General features: G+C 51.2%; 1 protein-coding gene across 4 annotated transcripts; it reads right to left on the reverse strand.

The window, feature by feature from the left end:
* On the reverse strand, nt 1-24,851 carry CCL25 (C-C motif chemokine ligand 25). 4 transcript variants are annotated; one of them, XM_059918560.1, is made up of 7 exons: nt 24,665-24,851; nt 23,949-24,086; nt 3,927-4,040; nt 2,209-2,326; nt 1,997-2,133; nt 1,544-1,663; nt 1-165 (listed from the first exon to the last, which is right to left on the reverse strand). In XM_059918560.1, the coding sequence occupies exons 3-7, from the start codon at nt 3,997-3,999 to the stop codon at nt 131-133; spliced, it is 483 nt and encodes a 160-aa protein (XP_059774543.1). In that variant the 5' UTR covers nt 4,000-4,040; nt 23,949-24,086; nt 24,665-24,851; the 3' UTR covers nt 1-130. The 4 variants fall into 4 exon arrangements, with proteins under 4 accessions (XP_059774543.1, XP_059774544.1, XP_059774546.1 ...); XM_059918561.1 differs by having other exon boundaries at nt 24,656-24,851; XM_059918563.1 differs by lacking the exons at nt 23,949-24,086; nt 24,665-24,851 and adding an exon at nt 19,500-19,583.
* Between the last annotated feature and the right edge of the window lie 82 nt (nt 24,852-24,933).

Consider the following 24,933-nt stretch of genomic DNA (forward strand, 5'->3'; position numbering starts at 1 on the left):
GAACCATCTTGCCTGAGTTAGCATTCAGGCTTCTTTTATACAAAAAGGGGAGGGAGTAAAGTCAAACCAATTTCCTTGTTCTGATCAGCTTCTGGAGGGGATGTGTTCATTTCTTCCTTCCTGCAGACATTCACAGGTGGGCCTGGCCTGGATGTTTCCTGTGAGCTAAACAAAGGTATTTTAGCTTAGTGCTCATTACCTGGGAAGCAGGGTTCCTGGCCCAAGATGGGCCATTATGTATAATTTAAGCTTATAGGCAACATCCCTTTAGTGATTAACGTAATAGAATATAAAAAGTTCTTCCCTATTACATCATCACTATGACCCCATGGAATCAATACTGTTATTCTCATCCCCATTTTACAGATAGGAAAACTGAGGCTCAGAGAGGTTAAGTGACTTGGCCGAGGTGACACCAGATTACAGGTAGAAGAACCAGATTCAAAGGTGGGCAGCCATGCCAGCGTCCTGGCTCCAGGTTGGACTGGATCGATTGAATTTGATGGCTGAGCTCAGTGGATGGGATACTCACTGTGTTAACATGTAGCTTGTGCGTGTGCTGTATGTCACAAACGGCAGTGTATTTAGTCCCCACAAACTTGTATGAGGCAGGCAGTGTTATCATCTCTGCTTTACAGCGGGGAGACCGAGGCTCAGAAAGTTTATGGCATCTGCTCTGGGTACCCGCACAGTGTAGTGGGGCCTGGAAGTTCCTTTGAGTCTGCACCCTGGCCCCAGGCCCCAGTGCTCAGCACCCCAGGCTGAGAGCACAGATCCTGGGGTGGGAGGGGATCACGTGGGTTTCAACACAGGCTGGGGACTCGCACCCCACAATGAAAGGTGACAGAGACAGGAATGACGTCCCACCAATGGTTTATTTAAAAGTTACAGAGAAGCACATCCTGGGAGAGAACTGAAGCTTTGCAAAGACCCAGAGGGACACAGGCAGGTGTGTCCCTACAGGTAGGCAACTATAGTGATGGTTCTTTCCAAGAATCGTTGCCCAGGCAGGTATGACTCTGGTGCCTGGAGCAGGCACGGGGCTTGAAATAACAGAGCTCCCTTGTTCCAGCTATCTGAGGAGCAGGAGGTAGCAGGGTGACAGGGAGGGAACTGATGCAGCCTCAGGTGCGGGGATTGAGATTTGCCCTGAAGCACAGAGCGGCTGGGGCAGTCGAGGCTGCAGGGTGATAACTGTGGCATACAGAGGTCCAGCCCATCTCATGCTGGCTGATCCTAGAGAAGTGCGGGCTCATGGTCCTGCAGGAGGGACGGGAGGGGGGCTGGAGTGGAGTCGGGGGCCCTGAAGTTTTCGGTCCACACACTTGGCGTTTCATTTCAGCACTTGCCGGAGCCCCCTGGGCCAGAGCAGGGTAATGAACAGTCCTCTAGGACCCTCCCGTGTGAATCTGTGGGGCTGACCACAGAGCCAGCCCTCCGTGGTCCTGGAGGTGAGTCCTCTGACCCAGTCTGGACTGATCAGGAGCCCTCATTCCTCAGCAGTGATGAGGGGAGGAATGGTCACATGCTCAAGCGTCCTGACCTGGATTAGCTGTTGTCAGGAGGGAGGTTTTCCTCTTGCTGCTTCTGGTGGGACCACTAAACTTCGACAATGGTAGCGTGGAGGTTCCAGAGCTCAACTTCCTCACCCCAGAATGAGGGACTGTCAGAGAGAAGGCAAGAGAAATAGATAAGAGCTCCACCAATACCTTTGGAACACCTGGATCCAGCCCAGCCTGATGCCGCCCGTTGGGTGGTTATTTGAGCCAATGAGTTTCCCATTTGCCTGTATTTTCCATCTCTAGCAATTGCAGGTGTCTTGACTAAAAGAGCTGCACGTTCACTCAGCCTCCCACTCACAAGCCACTGACTCTTCTTGGGGTGCAGGCAGCTGTCAGATGCTGGCCTGCCATCCCCTCCTTTGGGGGTTGAGAAGCTCAGGGGCCCGCAGCAGGGAGGGTGGGCCCCTTAGATTTTGGGCTGGGGTCTCACCCACCTTGGAAGTTTCTCCGGGTGCCGTGGTGGGGCTTTAACTGGGTCTTCCTCCGAGCATCCAGGATCTTCATCCCAATCTGCACCCACCTGCTCCCTGGCTTCCCACACACCATCTTGTTTTTGTGGGGGAAGAAGAATCTGCAGGGATGGGGGTGTAAGCGGGGAGCAAAGTTGCGTGAGAGTCCCCACCCCCTCCCCCATGGTCCCACTCACATCACCGCAGGCAGGTTGCAGCTCCCGCTCACGTCCTGGCGATGGTAACTCTGGGCGTACCGGAGCATGGACCGTCTTGCTGGGCCGTGGTAGGCCAGGCAGCAGTCCTCAAAAGCACCTGCGACCACACGGCCGCCCACAGGCTCGCGTCTCTACGCGTGCGTGTGCGGCTGCGCATGCGCTCTTCAGGAACGCCCACAGCCTTGGGCACCCGCGAGCCCGCACGCACGCCACAACCGTCCCACGCCCTGTGGAGGCCCGGGGACAGCCCAGACGGTAAGGAGGCCGTTCGGCTCACCTTTGGTCCTTGATAAGGGGACAGGAAGCGGGAGTTGGAGAGGGCCCCGCAGGCCCCCGCTGGGTAGGGCCCAGGACCACGAAATAAATGGGGGACCAAGGCCATTTCCATTCCTGCTCTGGGTCGGAGAGCAAGGAGGGGCTGCAGCGCCCTGAGAAGGGGAGGGGGGCGTGGTTGGAGGAGGAGGAGGTGCTGGTGCCAGAAGGTTCTGGAAGAATGAGCAGGTGGAATGAGCAGAGGATGAATTAATGTGGAGACGGTGCTGGGCCTTCAGGGTCCTCTGGGATCCGTCCCTCTGCCCACCCGTGCCTCCAGGGGCCACATCTCAGTTCTGGGAGGGCCGTGGGGAGGGCTTGGAGGCTCCCTCCATCCCCCACCTTGACCCCGAGAGCAAGGGGCAGTGGAGTCAGATGGACCCTGTGTTGCAGTGCCAGGCAGGCAGGTCCCCAGGGCTGGGGGCCCCGCTGACCTCAGGATCAAAGGGCACAGGCTGGGCCTGGCGCCTGAAATGGGCCTCTAATAGCAGGACAATGGGAACGAAGCCCAGCCCCCTCCTGGGCAAAGGGTAAGGTCTGCTGGGGGCAGGGCTAGGGCCTCTCAGACCTAATGAGGGGCAGGTGGGTGGGGCCATGGGGCTTCCACCTGGCCAGGGGCCCTGCTTGGCCGGCTACTGGGGCTCAGCTGCCTCCTCGGGCCCACCGGGATGCAGAACACAGCAGCAGAGCTGGGGGACACTGGGGGCATCCAGAATAACCTTTGGTCACCAATATCCTCAAATGCCTACGCTAGGGAGAGGAGGAGAGGAATTCCCCATTGATAACAGTAATGGTTATCAATGTTGCTGCCAGGCACTGGGCCAAGAGTTTTGCAGGAATCAGCCCATCGGATCCTCATGTCCTGTCTCTGCAACAGGAGTTTGGAGCCCCACTTTGCCGATGAGGAAACTGGGGCTCATAAACGCTGAGTAGCAACTCTCAGCCGGACCGCACAGATAGCCGGAGTAGGGGAAGCTGAGATGGAGACCCATGTTTGTTGGTCTCCCAGGTTCTGATCTCAACCCCTACCCCTGGCTCTGCAGGTTCAGGTCACTGCAGTGTGTCCCTAGGGGTAAGTGGCCCCGCTCCGCACAGTCCCTGGGCTGGCTGGAGTCCAGAGGGAGGCCTTGGGTCATGGACTGTGGAGGAGCCACCCAGGGGCTCTGAAAGGAGGGGCTGAGGACCATGCACCCCTAAGGAGCTGCACAAATGCTGGGAGTTTTCGCATGCCTGCTGGGGGGAGCTGGCCACCCGAGAATGAATTCAATGGTGATGGGATGGGGGAGGCTTCTGGAGGAGGAGACAGGCACATGCTAGGGGAGGCACGAGAAGGATGGGGAGAGGGGCACTCCAAGGGGGAGGGTAGGTATTGTCTGAGACAGTACCTTGAGCGTGGACAGTGGGAGCCCAGGCACCCACGAAGCAGGCCACCAGGCAGACCAGGAGCCACGGATTCATAGTGCAGGCTGGTCCTCCTCCTCCGGCGCCTTGAGGGTTAACTAGGAAGGGGGGGTAGGTGGTTGATGAGGACCCAACATGGGCAGTGGCAGGCATGGGAGCACCCCCATCTCAAGCCAGGGCCCTCTGCAAGGGAGGCAGGTGGCATAGGATGGGGACAAGTGTGCTGGAGGGACCTGCTGCTGGTCGGGGGGGGGAGGACTCACCAAAGCCAGTGGGGTCCCTGGAGCCGGTACCTGCTGAAGTGGACCCAAGCTCTCCTGCCTGCCAGGCCAGCAGGCTTCACCCTTTATAGATGGAGCCCCGCCCTGCCGCTCCCTCCCCACCTCCTCTCCCACTCCACCCCCTGGCTTCTCCCTCCCGCCCTGCCCTCCTCTGTTCTCCCCATTTCTTTCTAGCTCCTCTCTCCAATGTCAGGATGCACCTGTTGGAAGTTGGGTGCGAGGGGGCAAAAGGACCCAAATCAAAGAGCTGGGCAGGAAACAATGACGCCTTCAACTAAGTACTCGGACGGGGGGGACGGACAGGGATTTGGCTCCTTCAGTGATGAGAGGTGGACGGGTGCAGGTGGACAGACGCAGCCTTGACCTCAACCAGCCCCCTTGAAGGCTCACGTGCCCCCTATCCCAGGCCCCTCAGCCAGCTTTCTCCCTGAAGGGTCCTTTCTCCTCCTCGTCCTGGCCCCTCTCTTGCTGCACCTCTAGGTGGATACTGGCTTCCCAGGGGCAGGACCCAGGCAGCCTAGAGCGGGGGGACAGCCTCCACCTTTGCTCCCCACTCCCAAGCCGCCTGTTGCCATGGGGCCCGGACTTCACCGCATTTTTCTCTCCTTCCACACAATGGGATGACTTATCGTGTCACAGAAAAGCCCTGTTTTTGAGAACAGGCAAACCCATAGAAATAGAAAGTAAAATCAGTTGTTGCCATGGGCTGGGAGGAGGGGAGAATGGGGGAGGGGGTGAGGGCGAAAGGGAAGGTATGGGTTTCTTTTTGCTCTGAAATTAGATGGTGGTGATGGTCAAGGGACTCTGAGAATATAGTAAACACCACGGAATGGTACACTTTCAATGGGTGATGTCGGTGAAGATAATATTAAGATTAGAAAGGAGTTTGGGGACTTCCCTGGTGGCGCAGTGGTTAAGAGTCCACCTGCCAATGCAGGGGACACGGGTTCAATCCCTGGTCTGGGAAGATCCCACATGCCGCGGAGCAACTGAGCCCATGCACCACAACTACTGCTCTCTAGAGTCCGCGAGCCACAACTACTGAGGCCTGCGCGCCCTAGAGCCCGTGCTCTGCAGCAAGAGAAGCCACCACAATGAGAAGCCCGTGCACCACAATGAAGAGTAGCCCCCGCTCGCCGCAACTAGAGAAAGCCCGCGCGGAGCAACGAAGACCCAACAAAAAACAAATTAATTAATTTTAAAAAAAAAGAAAAGAATAGAAAGGAGTTTTATTTGAGCCAAACTGAGGACTAGACCAGAAGCCCGCTTCCCAGATTACTCTGAGAAACTGCTCCGGAGAAGCAGGGTTTTCAGGGCAGTTTTATATCTTGTCAGAACAAAGAATATTAAACAAGTCGGGGAGACATTTCTTCAAGGTTTCAGAAAAACAGACCAGCATGTACACAGCAAGTCAGTATGACCTTGGCACCTGGAAGGGAGTCTTATCATCAAAGGAGGACCAGCCGTGGCATCCCAGGAAGAGGGGTTTTAATCTTTATTTTTAACATGGACATTCTTTACTTCTGGTCAATGTGCCCTTTTCTTTAATAATTAAAGCAGACTGCAGTGTATGTTTGATAGGCCACAAACAGGCTATTTTAGTTAGCATAAAATGCAAGTTAACTCATGTATAAGCCAGAATGGCTTCCCTATATCTCAATATGTAAAAATTTCTTTTATCAGTGCAATGTATGGAACATGAATTTTCCCTAATATTACATTGAGAATAATCTCAATAAAACTGTTACTAACGACCACAACAATAAAGCAATGCTCCGGTTTTGGAAGAAAAGCGGGAGCCCCAGGTAACCACGCAGGCAGGAAGCAAAGCAAAACCCATCTGGAAGTAGTTCCTTTTTCTCCTGGGTTAGCGCGGCCCACCCGGAACAGGGGTGTGGGGATCTGGGTGGCGGGGTGGGGAGCGTCGGGGAAGGGGAAGGGGGTTCTGCAGAGAGCTCGCAGCTGATTGCTTTTAACCTTTTATTGTCCGCATCCTTAGCTATGGACCACCCTGAGTATTTATGACACTCTGTACCTCTTTCTCATCTCTCGCGCTCCACCAGGAGGCCCTGTCAGGGGCTGGGGCACGCCACCCACTCCCTGGGGTCTGGCCGGGTGGGTGGGGCTTAGCAAGGGGGCAGGGCCTGATGAAAGGCACTGGGCGCCGGGGCGGGGCTTTCTCTGTGGGGCTTAGGCCAGGCCGGGGCTTACGGCCCCGCCCCGCCCCTCCAGAGCCGCGGAGACTCGGCGGCCAGGCTAGCGGTCCTGTGCCGGTGGCAGTGGCTGCTCCCGGGGTGGGTGAGGCTGGGCCAGGACGCGGCTCCGCGTGGCTGAGGGCGTGGGGACGCGGCGTGGCGGGCCGGGGCCAGCCTCCCAGCTGCGGCCCACTGTCCCTGCCTGCCCCGCCAGCGGTCAGCGGCCAAGACGTGGCGTTACGAAACCTTGGCTGAGGACCCCCGTGAGCGAGCCCACCTCCCTGCACCTCACAGTTTGTCCCACCGGCAGACTTAACGGGGAGGAAGGGGTGAGAGGAACCAGCACGCGCGCGGGGCAGACAGGGATTGTGCGCTCTTGGACCCGGCTCAGAACCCAGGTGTCCCGGCAGTGGACGGGATGCTTAGGGACTAAAGGCTCTGGGTTGAAACCCAGAGTTCGGAGGACCGCAGTTGCTTCACGGTCAGGGCTAAATTGGGAGAGGGGAAGCCTCCATTCCTACAGCTGCTGGAGGCATTAAGGGTAAACTGCTTCCAGCAAGGGGACTCTCTTCTCCGCACGTGTGAACCGGGCACAGAGGACAGACGCTTCCTCCCGGTCACCAGCTCAGAGCATGGGGCCGTTGTGCGTGGCCTCCAGCCTGCAGCTGAGCCAGACGCAGGGGCTGACCACACCCCAAGGACTGCAGGGCAGGCTGCAGTGCCCCCGGGGTGGGGGAGGGGTGGGCAAGGGCACAGCTCAGCTCGGGGCGCCTCTAGTGGGTGCACACAGATGGCTGTACTGCAGAGTGGGGCAGCCAGTGGGCTTGGTGAGGGGAAATTCCAACCACTGCCTTTGGAGTGAGCTCCTCTGGGGAGGACTGAATACCGGCTCCCTCTCATTTCTCTGCTGGAGGAACTTCCCAGGTGCTCAACCGTTGACCCACTTTTACAGAGAAGGAGACCGAGGGTCAGAGAGGCCAAGTCGGACTTCCCTGGCGGTCCAGTGGTTAAGACTCCACACTTCCAATGCAGGGGTTGCGGGTTCGATTCCTGGTCAGGGAACTAAGATCCCACATGCCGTGCGGCACATCCAAAATGAAAAAACATAGAGAGGCCAAGTCATTCCCCCTTCTAACTTTTTATTCTTGGCCAGGAAAATCCGACTTTTATTTCTTAAATATTGTGAAGGAAAGGGGGACAGCGCCCTAATGGGGGAAGGCCATTGAGCAGAGCTCATCAGAAAGGATGCTGAGGAAGCACCACCAGCTGAAGTAGGGGTCCTCCTGCAGTTGCTTTTGCATCAGACCCCCACCCCCCCACCCCAGTGCTGCCTACCACCCTCCTGAACCTACGGTGCCTTCAGGGCCCAGCTCGGGTGGCCTCTGAGAGAAGCAGCTGGGAACCCACCCCCCAACAACTCCACATAGTCGTGCATCTCATGGGGAGCATACCAGACCCTGGGTGCCCTGTCTGCCATGCCTGGACTCCTGTTGTACCCAGCTGCCTTTCACTCTGGTCCTGATGCAGAGTGGTTACCAGGCAACTGGAGGAAGGAGGGAAAACAGGTGGGGTTTTTTTTTAAGGATGCCTTGCAAGCCTCTGGCCTGACTTTCAGGGACTTGGTTTCTAGACTGGCCCTGTGGGACCCATTTCACTGTGTTCCCGATGTGGATGGCCCTGCTGCCTCCTGAAAGGCCGGCCTTGAGGGGCTTCCCTCCCCAGACTGACCAGCTGCCTCTGGGTTCCAGGGGACCTGGGTGGGGAACTTGGGCTACCAGCACTGGTCGTGGCCTTGGCCTCGGCCCTTGTGCTTCTCCTGCTCCTACTGGACACGTGGGGGCTGAGCCAGCTGGGGCTGGGGCAGGGGCGAGGGTGACATGGGGAGCGAAGGTGGTGAGCCCTGAGGAGAGGGTCCCATAGGGTTGTGAGTCCCTCTTTGAAGCTACTGAGCTCCACTCACAGCCTCCACACAGGTTTTCTGGGCACCTCTTAACATACCAGCCATGTGCTAAGTCCTGGGGTGACCGCAGTGAGCAAGGAGATGGGTCCCAGGCATGGAAGTTGACGGTGATGTCACTGATCCTCACCAGACACCTGTTTGGGGCCATTTGTTATCTCATTCTTTCAACAGACATGTAGCGCATGCCTGCTGTATGCCAGGCACTGGGCTGGGTACCAGGGTAAGCAGTGCAGAACAGACAGGTAGCAAATAGCGAAGCAAGGCGTGACAGGGAGACGCTGGGGATGGGTTGGGCTCCTCTAAAGAGAGTGACTTGAGGTGACAGCAAACCCTATGGGATTAATATTTATCCCCACTTGACAGGGAAAGAAACAATCAGCTGAGGTCCAGAGAGGTTAAGTTACCTGACCAAGTAAGCAGGGGGTCAGATTCCAAGTCCAGGTCTGACTCCATTCCACATATACTGCTTGGGTGCTGTATTAAGTGTGTCTTTTTTTTTTTTCCAATGATGTATTTTATTTAACCCTATCCAAGATAATATCATTTTAACATATAATCAAATCAAAATGATTTATGAGATATTTTCCCTTTTAAGTCTTCAAAACATGGCTTACTGTACATTTCCAGTACATTTCAAGTGCTAAATAGCCACATGTGGCTGGTGTCTATATTACTGGAGAATGCATTTCCAGCCACAGGTAACAGTCAATTCGAAATTTTACATTGTTTCTTTTTCCTTTTATTTATTTATTTTTCTGTGAAAATTTTTATCAATAGGGATAATTAACAATACCAAAACGATACAAATCACCTCAAAGTATAAATTGGTGAAACAATGGTAATACACACAATGTAACATTATATAGCTATCCAAAAGTTGTCAAAAACTAAGATGGAAAAATGCTCATTAAACATTAACACAGATCATTAACAAATAGGTACAACAGAATCTCATATTTAGTTCTTAAAGTCTAAATGCATAAAAATATGAAAATGTTTGCAGTAGTTATTACCACTAAGTGTTAAGATGAATGCTCCGAAATATTCTTGGTGTTTTCCTGTATTTTCCTAGTTTTTCCTTACAATAAACATGCGTTACTTTTGCAATCAGAAAAAAAGGGAGGGGGAGGTTTGGGAGTAAATTTGACAAATCATTTTTTGCTGTACTGAGTCCCTAGCAAAGTATTCTCCCCCAGGACTGCCACCCTCAAACCTTAGTAACTCAGCTACTAATTCAAATCACTATAGAAGTGGTGCTGTTATGAAGACTGATATTTTTGATGAGTTTTTTTCTACTTTAGCGTTAAATTCTTTAGCAGATGACACGTTAGACTTACCTCATTTTGATGAGTATCTGTTTGAGAATTGTTGAATGCTTGTTAACTCTTTTTAGTTTAATATTTATTATTACTCTTGGGAAAATTTACTATGTTTTTAGGTAGTGTTTACACACTGGCCTCGTCATGAACAAAATGTAAGCTACTGAAGGTTTTACCTTTGGTTATGCCCACAAAGCATGTGATCTGTTTCACAAATTTAAATGATGAAGAATTTGTTCTCCTTGTTGGCTTCATTTTGTGTTTGTAGGAGAATGAGGATTTCAAAATGTTAAAAATGAAAAGTAGTTTATAGTTTCTGGCAGTTTGTACAGTTGGGTACATTAAATTTCTACATTTAAAATTTTAGTTACGTTGGTTCAGGAAAAACACTAGTTGATACAAACCTAAGTTATTGTATATGATACATGAACACGTGACTGTTTTGCTAATGGTTCTGTGGTCTTCCATAAGAGCCTAAGCCTGTCTCTTCTACCAGTAGAGTGGTATAGAATGTAAGCTCCCCCTCATACAACTTGTCTCCTCTTTCTCTCTTTACAAAAGATGGCAGGAAACTTGTTACTAGAACTTTATATAATGTTAAGTGATCAAAAAAATGATCTGTAAGAGGAAAAAGTAACCTATTTTTGTGTTGATGTGCTTAGAGTTTACCTTATAAGTATCATCTTTCTCCCCCAAGACATTTATTTCTGTAACCAAAGTGGGACACCATCTAACAGTAATATTTTGGGAGAAATAGCCAGTGCATGTAAGGCTTGCATATGTTGGATTCTACTATAAATGAAACATTAATTCATTTAAACCTCGACGTTCCTATGAGCAAGGTACTCTTATCACTTTTAACAGATAAGGAAACAGCACAGAACGAGTAAGTTGTAGAGCTGGGATTGAGTAGAGTGGTTACTACAGTGCTTGAACTTAATATATGTTCTACCTCTAGCTTCATTTCCTTTTATTTTTTATTAAGACACTTTTGTTTAAAGCAGTTTAATTTTCCCAGCAAAATTGAGGGGAAGGTGCAGAGATTCACCATATACCCCCTGCTCCCACACATGCATTGCCTTCCGCATTATCGACATGCCGCATCTCATAGGTATGTTTGTTACCATTAATGAACTGACACATCATTATCATCCAAAGCCCATAGTCTGCATTTGGGTTCACTCCTGCTGTTGTATATTCTATGGGTTTGGACAAATGTATAATGACATGTACCCACCATTATTGTGCCATACAGAGTATTTCACTGCTTGAAAAATCCTCTGTGCTCCCAGCATGTGTTTTTTATTCTGATGTTTTGACAGCCGGGGCCTTGCTGATCGTGGAAGTACTACCCCTCCCAGGGCTAGCAGATTCCAAAAGATAGTAAATGACTTCCTAATAAGGGCACCTTTCATATGCAAACCAGACAATCCAGAGCCCATACCCTAACCCCCTCGTCTATCAGGCTCTCACACTCAGGGCCACTATCCTCCAGCCCTGATCACCCCAGGGCCAGGTGCCAGACAACTAGGGACAGTCTCTGTACCCCAGAGCCTGCTGGAATTATTCAAACTAGCCAGTCCTAAGCCTGCTTACCCTGCCTCACTCAATCCTTCCCACAGAAATCACAATAAAGCCTCTTGCCCACATTTCCCCCTCGCTCCCTCTGCCTCCTGACTGGCCCTGGTGCTTCCCTGTGTGGCCCTGCACGGCACAGTGTGTGCCCCCTCTTCCTGGGCTCTGTGAGTAACAAAGTGCCTTTTCAGTGGCAATCGTCTTCTGATCTGTTGGCCTCACCATACCTGAATAATTATAAAACCTACAGTTTAAAACAGGTGTCAAGGGGGACTTCCCTGGCGGTCCAGTGGTTAAGACTCTGCGCTTCCAATGCAGGGGGCATGGGTTCGATCCCTGATTGGGAACTAAGATCCCACATGCTGTGCGGCACAGCCAAAAACTAAAATAAATAAAAATAAATAAAACAGGTGTCAAGTGATATGCAGAGAGTTGGAGACAGAGGGCAGGTAACAGATGCATCACTCCCCACATGGGGCTCACAGCTGGTGGAGGAGATGTTCGTGGGATGCTGCAAGGCTACATGGTCAGCATTCTAGAGAAACATTCACAGGCAGGCTGTAGGGGTTCAGAGGGCACCCTATCAGGTCTCCAGAGGGAATAACTTGAATGGAGACCTGAAGACAAGCAGGTGTTAGAGGCCAGATGGTGCAGGACACCAGAGAGACCCGGCCAAGTCCAGGATGGCTGGGGACCGGAGGTGCGGGGGTTGGATAGTGGAAGATGAGGTGGGAGGGGACAGGCTATTCAGGGCCTCACGTGCTAAGCTAAGAAGGGCCACCTTCATCCAGAGGGCGCTGGGGTGCTGCTGAGGGATTTAGCCAGAGGGAGGGTTGTGGTCAGGCCTGTGTCACAGCTCTGCCAAGGTCATGTGGAAGATGCACTGGAGGGGCATGAGCTCAGGCACAAGAAGACTCAACAGTCGCCAGGCTGTCTTCCCAGGAGGGCTGTGGGGAAGCCTCTTTCCCAGTGCTTCTCATGCCCTACCTTAGCAAGAAGTAACTCAGGAAATATTTACCGAGGTCTACTATGTGCCAGGTTGGGTAGTTAGAGCGGTGACAAGACAGACTGGTGCCTACTGTCGTGGAGAATTTTCATTTTTGTTTTTCTAACAAAGGGGTTGCAATAGCATGTGAGGAATGCTAACATGATGCAAAACAGGGACCCAGAAGAGAGAAAAAAAAAACCAAATAAAGTCAAACAAAAGTGGGGACATAACTACTGAGCTTTAGAAATAAATAAAAAAGGATTATAAGAGAATACTATGAACAACTGTACACCAACAAATTAGATAGCCTCAGTGAAACTGGCAAACTGCTAAAAACAAACTACCAAAACGGACTCAAGAAGAAATAGAAAATCTGAAAAGACCTATAACAAGTAAGAAGATTGAGTCAGTAATCAAAAACCTCCCAACAAAGAAAAGTCCAGGACCAGATGGCTTCACTGGTTCATTCTACCAAACATTTAAAGAAGAATTAACACTAATCCTTCTCAAACTCTTCCCAGGAGAAAGAGGAGGGAACATTTCCTAACTCATTCATTCTCTGAGGTCAGCATTACCCTAACACGAAAGCCAGACAAAGTCATCACAAGAAAACTACAGACCAATAACCCTAATGAACATAGATGCAAAAATCCTCAACAAAATACTAGCAAACCAAATCCAGGAGAATATTAAAAGGATTATACACTTGACTAAGTAGATTTATCACAGGAACGCAAGGGTGGTTCAATAAATGAAAATCCATCAATTAATACACCACATTAATAAAATGAAGGAAAAATGATCCTCTCAATTGTTGTAGAAAAAGTATTTGACAAAATCTAACACCCTTTTATGATAAAAAAAAAAATTCAACAAACTAGGAATAGAAGGAGATTCAATGCAATCCCTGAGAATATCAATGACTACTTTGGTTTTTCACAAAAATGGAAAAGCAGATCCTAAAATTCATATGGAATTGCACGGGACCCTCAATAGCCAAGAAAATGGAAGCCTAGAACCACCAGTGCTACTGACCTGTGGGTCTGGATACTTTTGTGTTATGTTTTGTGTTGTGCTGTCAAGGGCCGCCCTGTGCACTATAGGATATTGAACAGCATCCCTGGCCACCACCCACTAGATGCCGCTAAGCATTGTTTCCTGGTTGTGACAACCCAAAATGCCCCTAGACAAAAGTCCCTGTCTCCCCTGCCCCCTGCTGAGAACAACTGCTCTAGTGAGAAATCGGGGGACCCAAGTGTCACTTCTGTCTCACGTGCCGTGTTGCTGAGTGCGTATGTGTGTTTTAAGTGCCACGCTGTTTGGCCGTGACCCCTCAGCTGTTAATAGTGAATACTGCAACCACAACTGTAAATCTGCCTGCTGCGTGTCAAGTCCTGTGCTGATGAATTCTATATCCACTGCCAGGTCCTGTACCGATGAATTTTATGTACAACCCATTTTGTGTCCGTCATCTCTGTGACAAGAGCATTTTCCCAAGGTTCTGTCCCTGGTTCTTTTTTGGGAGGGCTGAGGCTGCACAAACCCTGCTTTGGTATTTTAGCTGTTGATGAAAGAGTTTGAGATGCCTCGTAGACTATATGTCTGTTTGGCTGTGAACTTCTGCCAAGTCAAGACGTATGGCTATAAAAATGAGATGTTTTCTCTCAGGGAGGAGGGGAAAAGAATTGGTCCAGGACATGTTGGAGAATGTGGGAAGCCTTTCAAAGTCAACTACGTGAAGCAAGGATTAGGGCTTTTTGGTCTTTACGTGCATAACTTTTTTTTTTTTTTTTTTAATTTGGGCAGAAAAAGTGATCATTTTGTCTGTTTCTCCATCTCAGTGTTCTAAGCCTGAGAAGGTCTGGTCCACCCAAGCCCTGACTCCTGGTATTCTCTTACAGTCACGGAGGGCTGAAGTCCTAAAATCAAGGTGTCGGCAGGGCTGGTTCCTTCTGGAGGCTCTAGGGGAGAATGGGCTTCCTTGCCTTTTCCAGTTTCCAGCAGCCGCCTGCAAGCCTTGGCTCCTGGCCGCTTCCTCCATCTTCAAAGCCAGCAGTATAGCATCTTCAAATCTCTCTCTGACCTCTGCTTCTGTTATCACATCTCCTTCTCAGACCCAGACCCTCCTGCCTCCCTGTCATAAGGACCACCATGATTGACGCTGGGGCCGCTGGATAATCCAGGATCATCTCCCATCTCCAGGCGTGATTAACTTAATCACACCTGCAAAGTCCCTTTTGCTGTGTAAGGTCACATATTCCCAGGTTCTGGGGGTCAGGATGCAGACATCTTGCGGGAAGGGCATTATTTGGCCTATCACAGCACCCATGGGGTTCAACCTCCTAAGGGGGGTGGGGAACACTCCTGGGGGCAAGTGATGTGTAGACTCAGTTCTGGAAGATGGCAGGTAGGGAGGGGGATGGGGGCAGAGAGTTCCAGGTAGAGGGAACAGGGCACATAAAACGGGAGGCTCCCTGAACACCTGACCTGGATGTGACCTGAGGGCCCTTAACATCAGCACAGGAACCTGGTCGAGGGGACAGCTGCCCAAGTCTGGAGAGATATTTGGTTGTCACATTTGGGGTGGGGAGGTGGGGGGCCAGAGACACTGCTACACATCCTGCAATGCACGGGGTTCTGTCTCCACCAGGAAGAATCCTCTGGCCCTAACATCAGCGGGAAGCCCTACTGCGGCGACTTTCTGGCCCTGTCTCTCAGAACCCAGAGGGGCTTCTCCCCTTCTCTCCGCATGGAGGGTTTCTGCTCAGCAACCTGTGGCCCGTCTACCCCTACCCCACCTTTCTGGGGAAAAGCTGTTTCTACTTCCTCCTGACCCTTGGCCCGCCCCAGAACGGAAGGCTGTGTGTGGGCTGAAGGCTCCTACCTCTGGAATGTGAGGCCCTGGGAGGGAGACAGAGCTGAGGAGTAGTGCTTTCTCCCTGCCCCCGCTCCGCATCCCCACCCCAGGCCTGACCTACTCTGACCTCTGGGTCTCTGCAGCACCGGGAAGGGAAGGGAGTCAGACGGTGTGCTAAGGACACTGCATCCGTCATTGGACGGGGAACAATCTAGTTCACCCAAGGGACACTAGACAGCAGGTGACAGGGCTCGTGACAGGAGGAGGGGTGAGTTGGGGCGGGGGTTCCCCCCTCCAGCTCCTTGTTGCCGCCACCCTACAGGGCTCAGGTCGGTGACGTCCCTCAAATACGGGCCCCTTGAGTCTGACGGGTCTTCTTTGGGTCTGGGCGGGAGTGGGTGCCCATCTCACCCGCTGAGGAGGGGAGCCCTGATGGGGTGGGGGGGACAGAGTGGGGTGGGCTCTGCCGCGACATGGTGAAACCGGGCTGGTGTCTTACTGCCGTTGGCCCTTGAGAGCAAGTTGGCTTCTGGTTCATTAGGTCCGCAGACCTTTGACACCTACTGGGTGCCAGGCTCCGTGCTGGCCGCTGGGGGTGATAAGGCCAGCAGTTCCCTCAAAGAGCCCGCAGAGGCTGGGGAGGGCAGGGCTCTCACTCTGCTGACCGCTGAACCGAGAGCCAAACCCTGTGACGGCGCCCCATCTCCCAAGGTGGCATGGGAGCAGAGTGACTGCATTTCTGGGGGAAGGGACGAGGGGGTGGGAAGAAGGGGCGGGGTGGGAGGAAGGAGGGCTGCAGTGATCTGAGTAGAGAAAGCCCCGGCTAGAGAAAGCCCCTGCGCAACTGCGCAGTGGTCCTGGGAAAAGGGGGAGGCGAGCATGTATTCGGTGGGACTTCCCTGGGGTGAGCCCAGGAAAACCCCTGCTCCTGGAGGGGAGGGCTGGTCTGGGGTGACGGCCCACCTCTCCCACCACCACTGTCTCCTGCCCCTGCTGTGGCCAGCGTCTGGGCATTTCCATGTGGCCCCTGGCTGTGTCAGAGCCCCTGAGGTATGGCTCTCCGTCCACCCACTGGAGCCCCAGGGCTGCTCCATCCACCAGAGAATGCGGTACCCAAACCCCAGAATCCCCTTGACCTATGGAAGACTGGGCGGTGCCTGTGTGTGACGAGGGCCACCTGAGCTCCCCCGCCCACACCCAGTGGGCTGTGGCAGAATTACATGCTCCCCCAGTGTTATGAGCTGGATTGTGTCCCCCTCCCCCAAATTCATATGTTGAAGCTTTAGCCCCCAGGACGTCAGAATATGACTGTCTTTGCATTTAGGGTCTTTAAAGAGGTCTTGGAGTTAAAAATGAGGACAGGGTGGGCCCTAATCCAATATGACTGGTGTCCTTATAAAACGGGGAAATTAGGACACAGACAGACGCACAGAGGGAAGACCACGTGAGGACACAGGGAGAAGACGGCCGTCTGCAAGCCAAGGAGAAAGGCTTCAGAACGAAACCAACCTTGACCCTGGACTTCTCGCCTCCAGAACTGTGAGGAAATGTGTTTCTGTTGCTTAAGCCCCCAGCCTGTGCTTTCTTTTGGCAGCCCTAGTGACCTCACACACCCAGGATGCACCTGAGGAAGGCGGCAGCCCATTGGGTGCCTAGGGATGTGTGTGGGGGAACAAAGATGAAGATGGACCCTCTCTCCATGGCCTCGGTTTCCTCCTTCTCCCGTGTGAACCTGAAGCCATCACTTTAACTGCACCACTGAGGATGCCCACTTCCCTCCACCCTCGAGCATCTTAAGCCGCTGGACCCTGGCTGGATGGAGGAGTGGAAATAACACCCCACAGACGCTACCACGAACCCAAGACCCTCCACCCCAGCTGGGTTCTCCTTCCCCAGAGTGGTCCATGAAAACCATCCCCCTGGCCCCTCCCCTCTCCCCAGCTCCCACGCCCACCCCCGAGTTATCTGCGTCCTGCTCAGTCCTTCCCCCTGCCCACCCAACAGTACCCAACTCACAGGCTTATGGTGAGGATTAAACTGCGCCCCCACAGTGCTCAGCCCACGCCTGAGAGGCACTCTTACTCCACGTGGTCGCGGGGCTCCTGCCCATCATTTCTAGAGGATGCGCAATTCCCCAAGCCAGCTGCGTCGCTGGGCGTCTAGATCACTGCCAACCTTTTACTCATTGAAAGGAGTTCCGCGGTAGCCTAGTGGTTAGGAATCTGGGCTTTCACTGCCGTGGCCTGGGTTCAGTCCCTACTCATTAAAGGCTGTAAGAATAGCCCTTCCACTGGGGGCTCAGGACACTTTTCAGTGGTTTAACCAAAGGGTGAGACTATGAGACTATGACCCCCGTAAGATGCTGGGTAAGTATCTTCCAAAGGTTTTGGAATTTTCTGATTATCACGGCCACCACCCTGAGGAAAGCCAGTGTCCGGGGGTCCCGGCAGCCCTGGAATGATCTTCTTAACCAGCCCGCACCCGAGGGCCACTCTGAGGTTTGTTGACACTCTCTCCCCCCCGTGAAATGTCTGTTTCTGATCTTTGCTCCTTGGGTTCTTATCAATTTGCGTGAGCTTTTAATAGCTGATAACACACCTGGCTTTTCCTTTGGCGCAACTTGCTCGTAACTATGCACGATCAGAGGTTAGCACGCGTGGAGCACTCCGAGACATGCCACCGGCTGTGCTTTTGGACCTTTCGTCTGGGGAGCTGGGTGGTTTGAGGGTTTCCTGCTACATGGAATGTGGGAGTTGCCAGGGTGGGGCAGAGGCCCGTAATGGGAACACCCACACCTGGTTGCACTTGCTCCATCATATCAGGACAGGTGGGAGGCACCCTGGCAAATCCACGGGCCCCTGGCCTGCTTCCCATGGGAGGCTGGACGAGGAACAGGGCTGGAGAATGGGCACAGCCAGTTGAGCCAACGACTGAGAGGCATGCAGCCTCCATCTCATTTACAAAGAAAAGCTTTGGGAAAACAGCCTGGCAGTTCCTCAAAAAGTTAAAGTTATTTTGTCATCCAGCCACTCCACTCCTAGGTATCCACCCAAGAGAAATGAAAACATATGTTCATACAAACACTTGTCCAGAAACGTTCACAGCAGCATGATTCACTAAAGCCAAAAGGTGGAAACAGCCCAGCAAACGTCCGTTGATGGATGAATGGATCAACAAAATGTGGTCCATCCACACAGTGGAATACTACACAGTCCTAAAAATGAATGAGGTACTAAATCACACTACAGCACAGACGAACTTTGAAGACATGATGCTCAGGGAAAGAAGCCAGGCACAATAGGCCACATATTGTATGATTCCATTTACGTGAAGTGATCAGAACAGGAAAATCCATGGAGTCAGAAAGTAGATTAATGGTTGCCAGGGGCTAGGGGAAGGGCTGCTAATGGGCATGGGGTTCCTTCTTGGAGTGATGAAAATGTGCTGGAATGAGATAGTGTGAATATACTAGAAACCACTGAATTTCTGCTTAATTTTTTTTTTTTTTTTTTTAAGAAGCACTGCAAAAAGCCCAGCAGAGACATGTAAAACATTTAGAGACAGCAAGAAGGAGAACCTGTATGGCATGAAAAAGAACAGCTGGATTTTTTTTAAAAAACCCAGAAATCTTAAAAATGGAAAAAAAAAAAAAAGTGACACAGCGGTTACTACCTGGTCACTGGCAGAAATGAGGAGGGTGACGTAATGGTGGAAGTGAAAGTGATCATCGTCAATAACACAGTGACCCTCAGAATCAAAGCTGTTGGGCCTGTTCTAACCTTTGACCCAGTGGGAGATAAAATGCCACTGCTGTTCTTGCCGGAAGGTCACCCGAGTGGAAGGGGCATGGGTCAGATCCAGAAAGGTAATTCTGGAAACCAACACTTGCCACGCTCACTCAGGCCAGTGACCCATGTGATCTCATGCTGGGGCATTTGGGGACCTCGCTTCTCAGATGAGCTGGGGAGCCCTTCCTGCTCTCCCGGGCACTAAGCACAGAATTTCCTTTATGGGCCTGCGCCACAACGGTTGTCCTAGGCATCATCTTCTCTGCTTGGGGCCTGCTCTACGTGTGTCCCTGGTGCCCCCTGTTTTTTACCAATAAGCACACGGAGGCTCGGGGAGGTTATCAGCACAGCAGTTCCTGGACGAAAGCCCTGTGTTTCTGTGCCCGCTCCAGGGCCAGGCTCTTCGGATGAGAAATGTGTACAAGTAGGAAGCACGGGGGACCCACACCCGGAAGGAGCCAGCGCCCGTGGCTACCCACTCTTCCAACACTGAAGTAATCAGGCCCGTGAGCTCCAAAGGGTTGCCCACCCAAAAATAAACTCAACTGTCCAGGGAAAAGTCAATACAGCTTTCTGGTTTTCTAAATAACTCACCTATTCAGCACTTGCGATGGAATCAGGTTGAAGTCGGGCCCCAAAGAGCTCAAGTGCCGGAAGGTTCTTTGGGCTCGACCAGGCTGCCCGGATTCTGTCCTCAGGATGGGTGCTCTGCTTCAATGCCTTGGCTCTGTTTGGGGGCTGACCAGTGAACAGCACCCCTGACATTTAAACCTATTGTTTTTGGCCGTGCTGTGCAGCCTGCGGGATCTCAGCTCCCCCACCAGGGATTGAAACTGTGCCCCCTGCAGTAGAAGCGCTGAGTCCTAACCAGTGGACCGCCAGGAAGTTCCCTAAACCCATTTCTTATGTCCCCAAGATACCTCCCCACACACATTTGGAGCCCTGTAAGTGGTCCAGATGTCATGGCTTCCCCATTGCTGTGCCTGATGACTCGGGCCACCACCTTCTCCACACGTGACTGTCACTAAGTCCCAGAGATCCCACCTCTAAGACATCTGGAATCCTCCTCCTCTCCATATCCCGCCCCATGCCTGCTTTGACAGCTCTCCCGAGGGGTTTTCTTGACAGCCTTCCTCTTTTGAAGAGTGTACACCCCGCTTGCCTCTGGGTCCCTTCCTTCTAACAAATAAGCAAAGAATCATGTTAAGTGTCTCATTTAAAATTCTCTTTGGCTGAAAGACAAATTCTTTTAGGTGCCCACTGCCTATGGCAGGAATATCAGGGTCCTGTGGCTGCTACAGTAAATGACCACAACCTTGGTGGCTTAAAACAAGACACATTTATTATCTTACAGTCCTGGAGGTCAGAAGTCCAAAGTTAAGTCTTACCAGGCTAAAATCAAGGTACTGGCGGGTCTGCGGTCCTTCTGGAGGTGCTAGGAGAGAATCTGTTTCCCTGCCTTTCCTGGCCTCTAGAGGCTGTCTGCATTCCTTGGCTCATGGCCACTTCCTCCATCTTCAAAGACGTCAATGGCATCACTGCTTATAGTACTGTTGCATCTCCTTCTCTGCCCCTCCTGCCTCCCTCTGATAAGGACCCTTGTGATGACACTGGTCTCATACAGATAATCCAGGGTCACCTGCCCATCTCCAGATCCTTAATCCCATCTGCAAAGTCCCTCTTGCCAGGTCAGGGAACATCTTCACAGGTCCAGGAGACCAGGACATGGACCGCTTGTGGGGCGGTTATTCTGCCCACCACAGCAAGACCAACCTACTTTTTCTGAAAAGGGCCCCAGGGTAAATATTTTAGGCTTTGTGGGCCATCTGATCTCTGTTGCCAAGATTGGCTACACAATTTATAGAGCCTGGTGCAAGATAGAGACATGGGGCTCCTCATTCATAGATTAAGAATTTCAGAACAGTGACAGTAGAAGTGCAGGGCCCTGTGTCACTGCATCGTTTATGTGGCCAGAAAGCGGGCCCTGCCTGAGCAAGTCCACCTCTGCTCCTGTGGCCTGAAAGCAGCCACCAGCAACACATGGACGACAGGTGCAGCCGTGTTACCATCAAACTTGATGGATGCTGAAACTGCACTTCATGTAATTTTCCCATGTCACAAAATGCTATTCTTCTTTTGGTTTTTTCCAGCCATTTAAAAATGTAGGGACTTCCCGGGTGGCACAGTGGTTAAGAATCTGCCTGCCAATGCAGGGGACACGGGTTTGATACCTGGTCAGGGAAGATCCCATATGCCGCAGAGCAACTAAGCCCCTGCACCACAACTACTGAGCCTGTGGTCTAGAGCCTGCGAGCCACAACTACTGAGCCCTCATGCCACAACTACTGAAGCCCGCACGCCTAGAGTCCGTGCTCTGCAACAAGAGAAGCCACCGCAATGAGAAACACGCCCACCACAACAAAGAGTAGCCCCTGCTCTCCGCATCTAGAGAAAGCCTGGGTGCGGCAACAAAGACCCAACGCAGCCAAAAATAAATAAATAAAATAAACACATTTATTAAAAAAATAATAATTAAAAAAAATGTAAAAATCGTTTGTAGCTCACAGGCTGTACAAAAAAAAAGGCGTGGGTGGAATCGGGCTGTAGTCTGCCGGCTCCTGGTCTGATGGATAAAATCCCACCTTCCATGCCTGACTCTCTAGGGCCCTTTGCAGCTGGAGACAGACACCTCTCCAGTCCCATCTCACCGTCGTCCTTCCTCATAACCTGCACTTGGCGTGTCCCACCGCTCCCTGCTCCCGAACCACGCTCGGGAACAAAAGCTGTGCCTCTGCTCTGGCTGGTCCCTCTATCTGGAAGCCCCACTTCCCACATCCTCTGGCTGGTAGACCCTTGCTCCTGCTGTCCTCTGGCCCAGACGCTGCCCTCATGAGAGGTGGTGCTCTGTGCCTGGCCCTCGTCACACTAACTGGGTTTATGTGTCTACATGTCCTCTTCTCCCTTGCAGCAGTGATGTGCTCAAGAGCAGGAACCCAAGCTGAGTCATCGTTCTGTCTCCTGATCTCACGGACCCTCAGAGCATGTGCTTAGAGAGAAAACAAGGATAACCTGGGGACTTCCTTGGAAGTCCGGTGGTTAGGACTCGGCACTCAGTGCTTTTACTGCCAAGGGCTGGAATTCGTTCCCTGGTTGGGGAACTAGGATCCCACAAGTTGCGCAGCGCGGCAAAAGAAAAAAAAAAAAAAAAAAAAGATTGATTAAACTAATAAATGGGGGGAAGAAGAGCTAAGTCTTTCATGCAGAAGAATTCCACATAACTTAAGTAGATATCCACCCTTGAGGAGGGGAACAGACATCTCCACTCTCCGTGTGGGCTGCACGTAGTGACTACCTTCCAAAGGAAAGGGGGGAAAAGTGACTTTATAGTGGAGAAACCTGACAAATACTAACTCTGCCAGGTGATGAAAGCCAATATCAACATGCATAAATAAAGTTGATAGTATGTATCCTTGATATGATGTAAGAAGGATGGCACTTTACCTCTTTGGTCTTCCTCCCCCAAACCCATCATCCCAGTATTACCATGAGAAAAATACCAGACAAATGCCAATATAGGGACATCCTACCAAATATTTGACCAGCCCTTCTCAGAACCATCAAGACCATCAAAAACAAGGAAAGTTGGAGAACCTGCCAAAGCCAAGAGGAGCTTAAAGAGACAGGACAACTAAGAGAACAGATTTTGGGACTTCCCTGGTGGTCCAGCAGTTAAGACTCCGCACTCCCAATGCAGGCGGTCCGGGTTCAATCCCTGGTCAGGGAACTAGATCCCGCATGCTGCAAGCTGCAACGAAGATCCCACGTGCCGCAACTCAGACCCAGTGCAGCCAGAAAAATAAATATTTTTTTTTAAAAAAAAAGGGATTTTTTTTTTTTTTGGCCGCACCATGCGGTATGTGGGGTTTTAGTTCCCCGACCAGGGATCAAACCCATGCCCCCTGCAGTGGAAGCCCGGATTCTTAACCACTGGACCTCCAGGGAAGTCCCAAGAATAGATCTTAAAAAGTTCTCATCACAAGGGAAAAAAAAATTGTAACTATGTGTGGTGATGGAGGTTAATCATTAACCAAACTTATTGTGATCATTTTGCAATATATACATGTATCAAATCATTATGTTGTATACATAAAACTAATGCAATGTTGTATGTCAATTATATCTCTTTTTAGAGAGAGACGACAACTAAATGTAATGTGGTATCCTAGATGAGATTCTGGAAGAGAAAAAGGACATTAGGTAAAAACAAAGGAAATCTAAACAAACATGAACTGTGGTTGACAATAATGTATCGCTATTGGTTCATTAAGTGTAACAAATGTATCATACTAATGAAAGATGTTACAAATAGGGGAAACTGGGTATGGGGAAAATGGCAACCCTGTATCTTCTATGCAATATTTCTGCAAATCTGAAATTCTTCTAAGAAATAAAGTCTTATTAATGATAGCAAGGATAAAGCACAGATGAATGAATGAAAGACTACATTATTCATCATGGTGACAGTGACTATAGCTGCCCCCTCACAGAGCTATTGTAAGGACTCCACAGGTCCCACATAAAGCATTTAGCACACAGCACAAGCTCAACTCAGAGCACTGGACTCGTCGGCATTCTACTAAATCTATGCCATCCACCCTGGGAGCCACGAGCTCTAGGTGACCAAATTTAAATTAAGTAAAAGTTAAGTACATTAAAAACTCACTTCTTCAGTGCCACCAGCCACATGTCAAGGGCCCAAAAGCCACATGGAGCTAGTGGCTATTAAATTAGGCAGTGCTGATAAAACAAAACAAAACAAAAAACAAAAAAACAAACAAAAAAACATGCCCATCATCACAGAGAGTTCTATTGGACAAACACTGCACAAAACAATAAATGGCATAATTACTGGTTCAGTGTTCTTGACTCCTTGGGGTCCTTCTGCAAATCCTATCTTCTCAACCTTCCTGACAGCCCTCTTTCAAAGTGCAACCTCCATGCCCCCCACCCTTGCCCTATGTCCAATTTACTTTTCAGTCTTACCACTTTTCACCACTTGGTGTGGAATCCACTTGATTTCTTTCCTGCCTCCCCATCTAGCTCTGCATGGTCCGATGCGGTAGCCGCTATCAGTTGTGGCTGCTGAGCCCTTGAAACGCAGCCAGTCTAACTTCAGATGGGCTGTGAGTGTAAAAGACATACCAGATTTCAAAGGCATGAAAAGAAAAGAGAATGTAAAAAGATCTCATACCTTTTTATATTGGTTACACGCTGAAATAACATTTTGGACATAAATTGGGTTAAATAAAACACATGATTAAAATTAACATCACCTGTTTCTCTCTCTTTTTTTTTTTTTCCTTTAGTATGGCTACGAGAAATTTTAAATTATGCACGTGGGTAACATTTGTGGTTCGCTTACATTTGTCATGACAGTGCCAGTCTAGAATGTCAGCCAAATAGAGGCAGGTATTTTTGTCCACTGTCCATACAGTGACTAGCACATAGTAGGCGCTCAATTAAATTTTAATGAATGGATGTTAGGCAGAGCCTCTGGAAACCCGCTAGCTCTAATAATCAACACTGATGGAATACTGATCACGTCCCAGGCCCCACCTCCTCACTACACCTGATAAGGAAACTGAGGCCTGGCGAGGTGACGTCAGCCCATGCCCAACGACACGTAGTGCAGAAACGTCGGGGCCGGGATTCGAACCCGGGTCCTGTCCCCACAGCCCTGGCGCGCTTACCATTCCTACCTCGCAGGGTGGTGACGGCGGCCGCGGCGGCGGCGAGACAGACAGGCGCGAGACCCACAGCATGCCCTCGACAAGGGGCATGGCTCTTCGGCCACCGCCTTCCATCGGCCTCCGTGGGCCAGGCCCCAGCCTGCCCCCTCCGCGGCCATCGATGGCCACCCGCGTCTCTGCCTGCAGCCGAGCCCTTCGCAGGCGGCGCCAGACGGAAGTCCCGCCCCCGCCGCGCGCCCCGGGTCGCCGCGACAGCAACGCGGGCCAATGAGGAGCGC

The sequence above is a fragment of the Balaenoptera ricei genome, chromosome 3, assembly GCF_028023285.1.
Source record: "Balaenoptera ricei isolate mBalRic1 chromosome 3, mBalRic1.hap2, whole genome shotgun sequence".
Taxonomy (NCBI): Eukaryota; Metazoa; Chordata; class Mammalia; order Artiodactyla; family Balaenopteridae; genus Balaenoptera; species Balaenoptera ricei.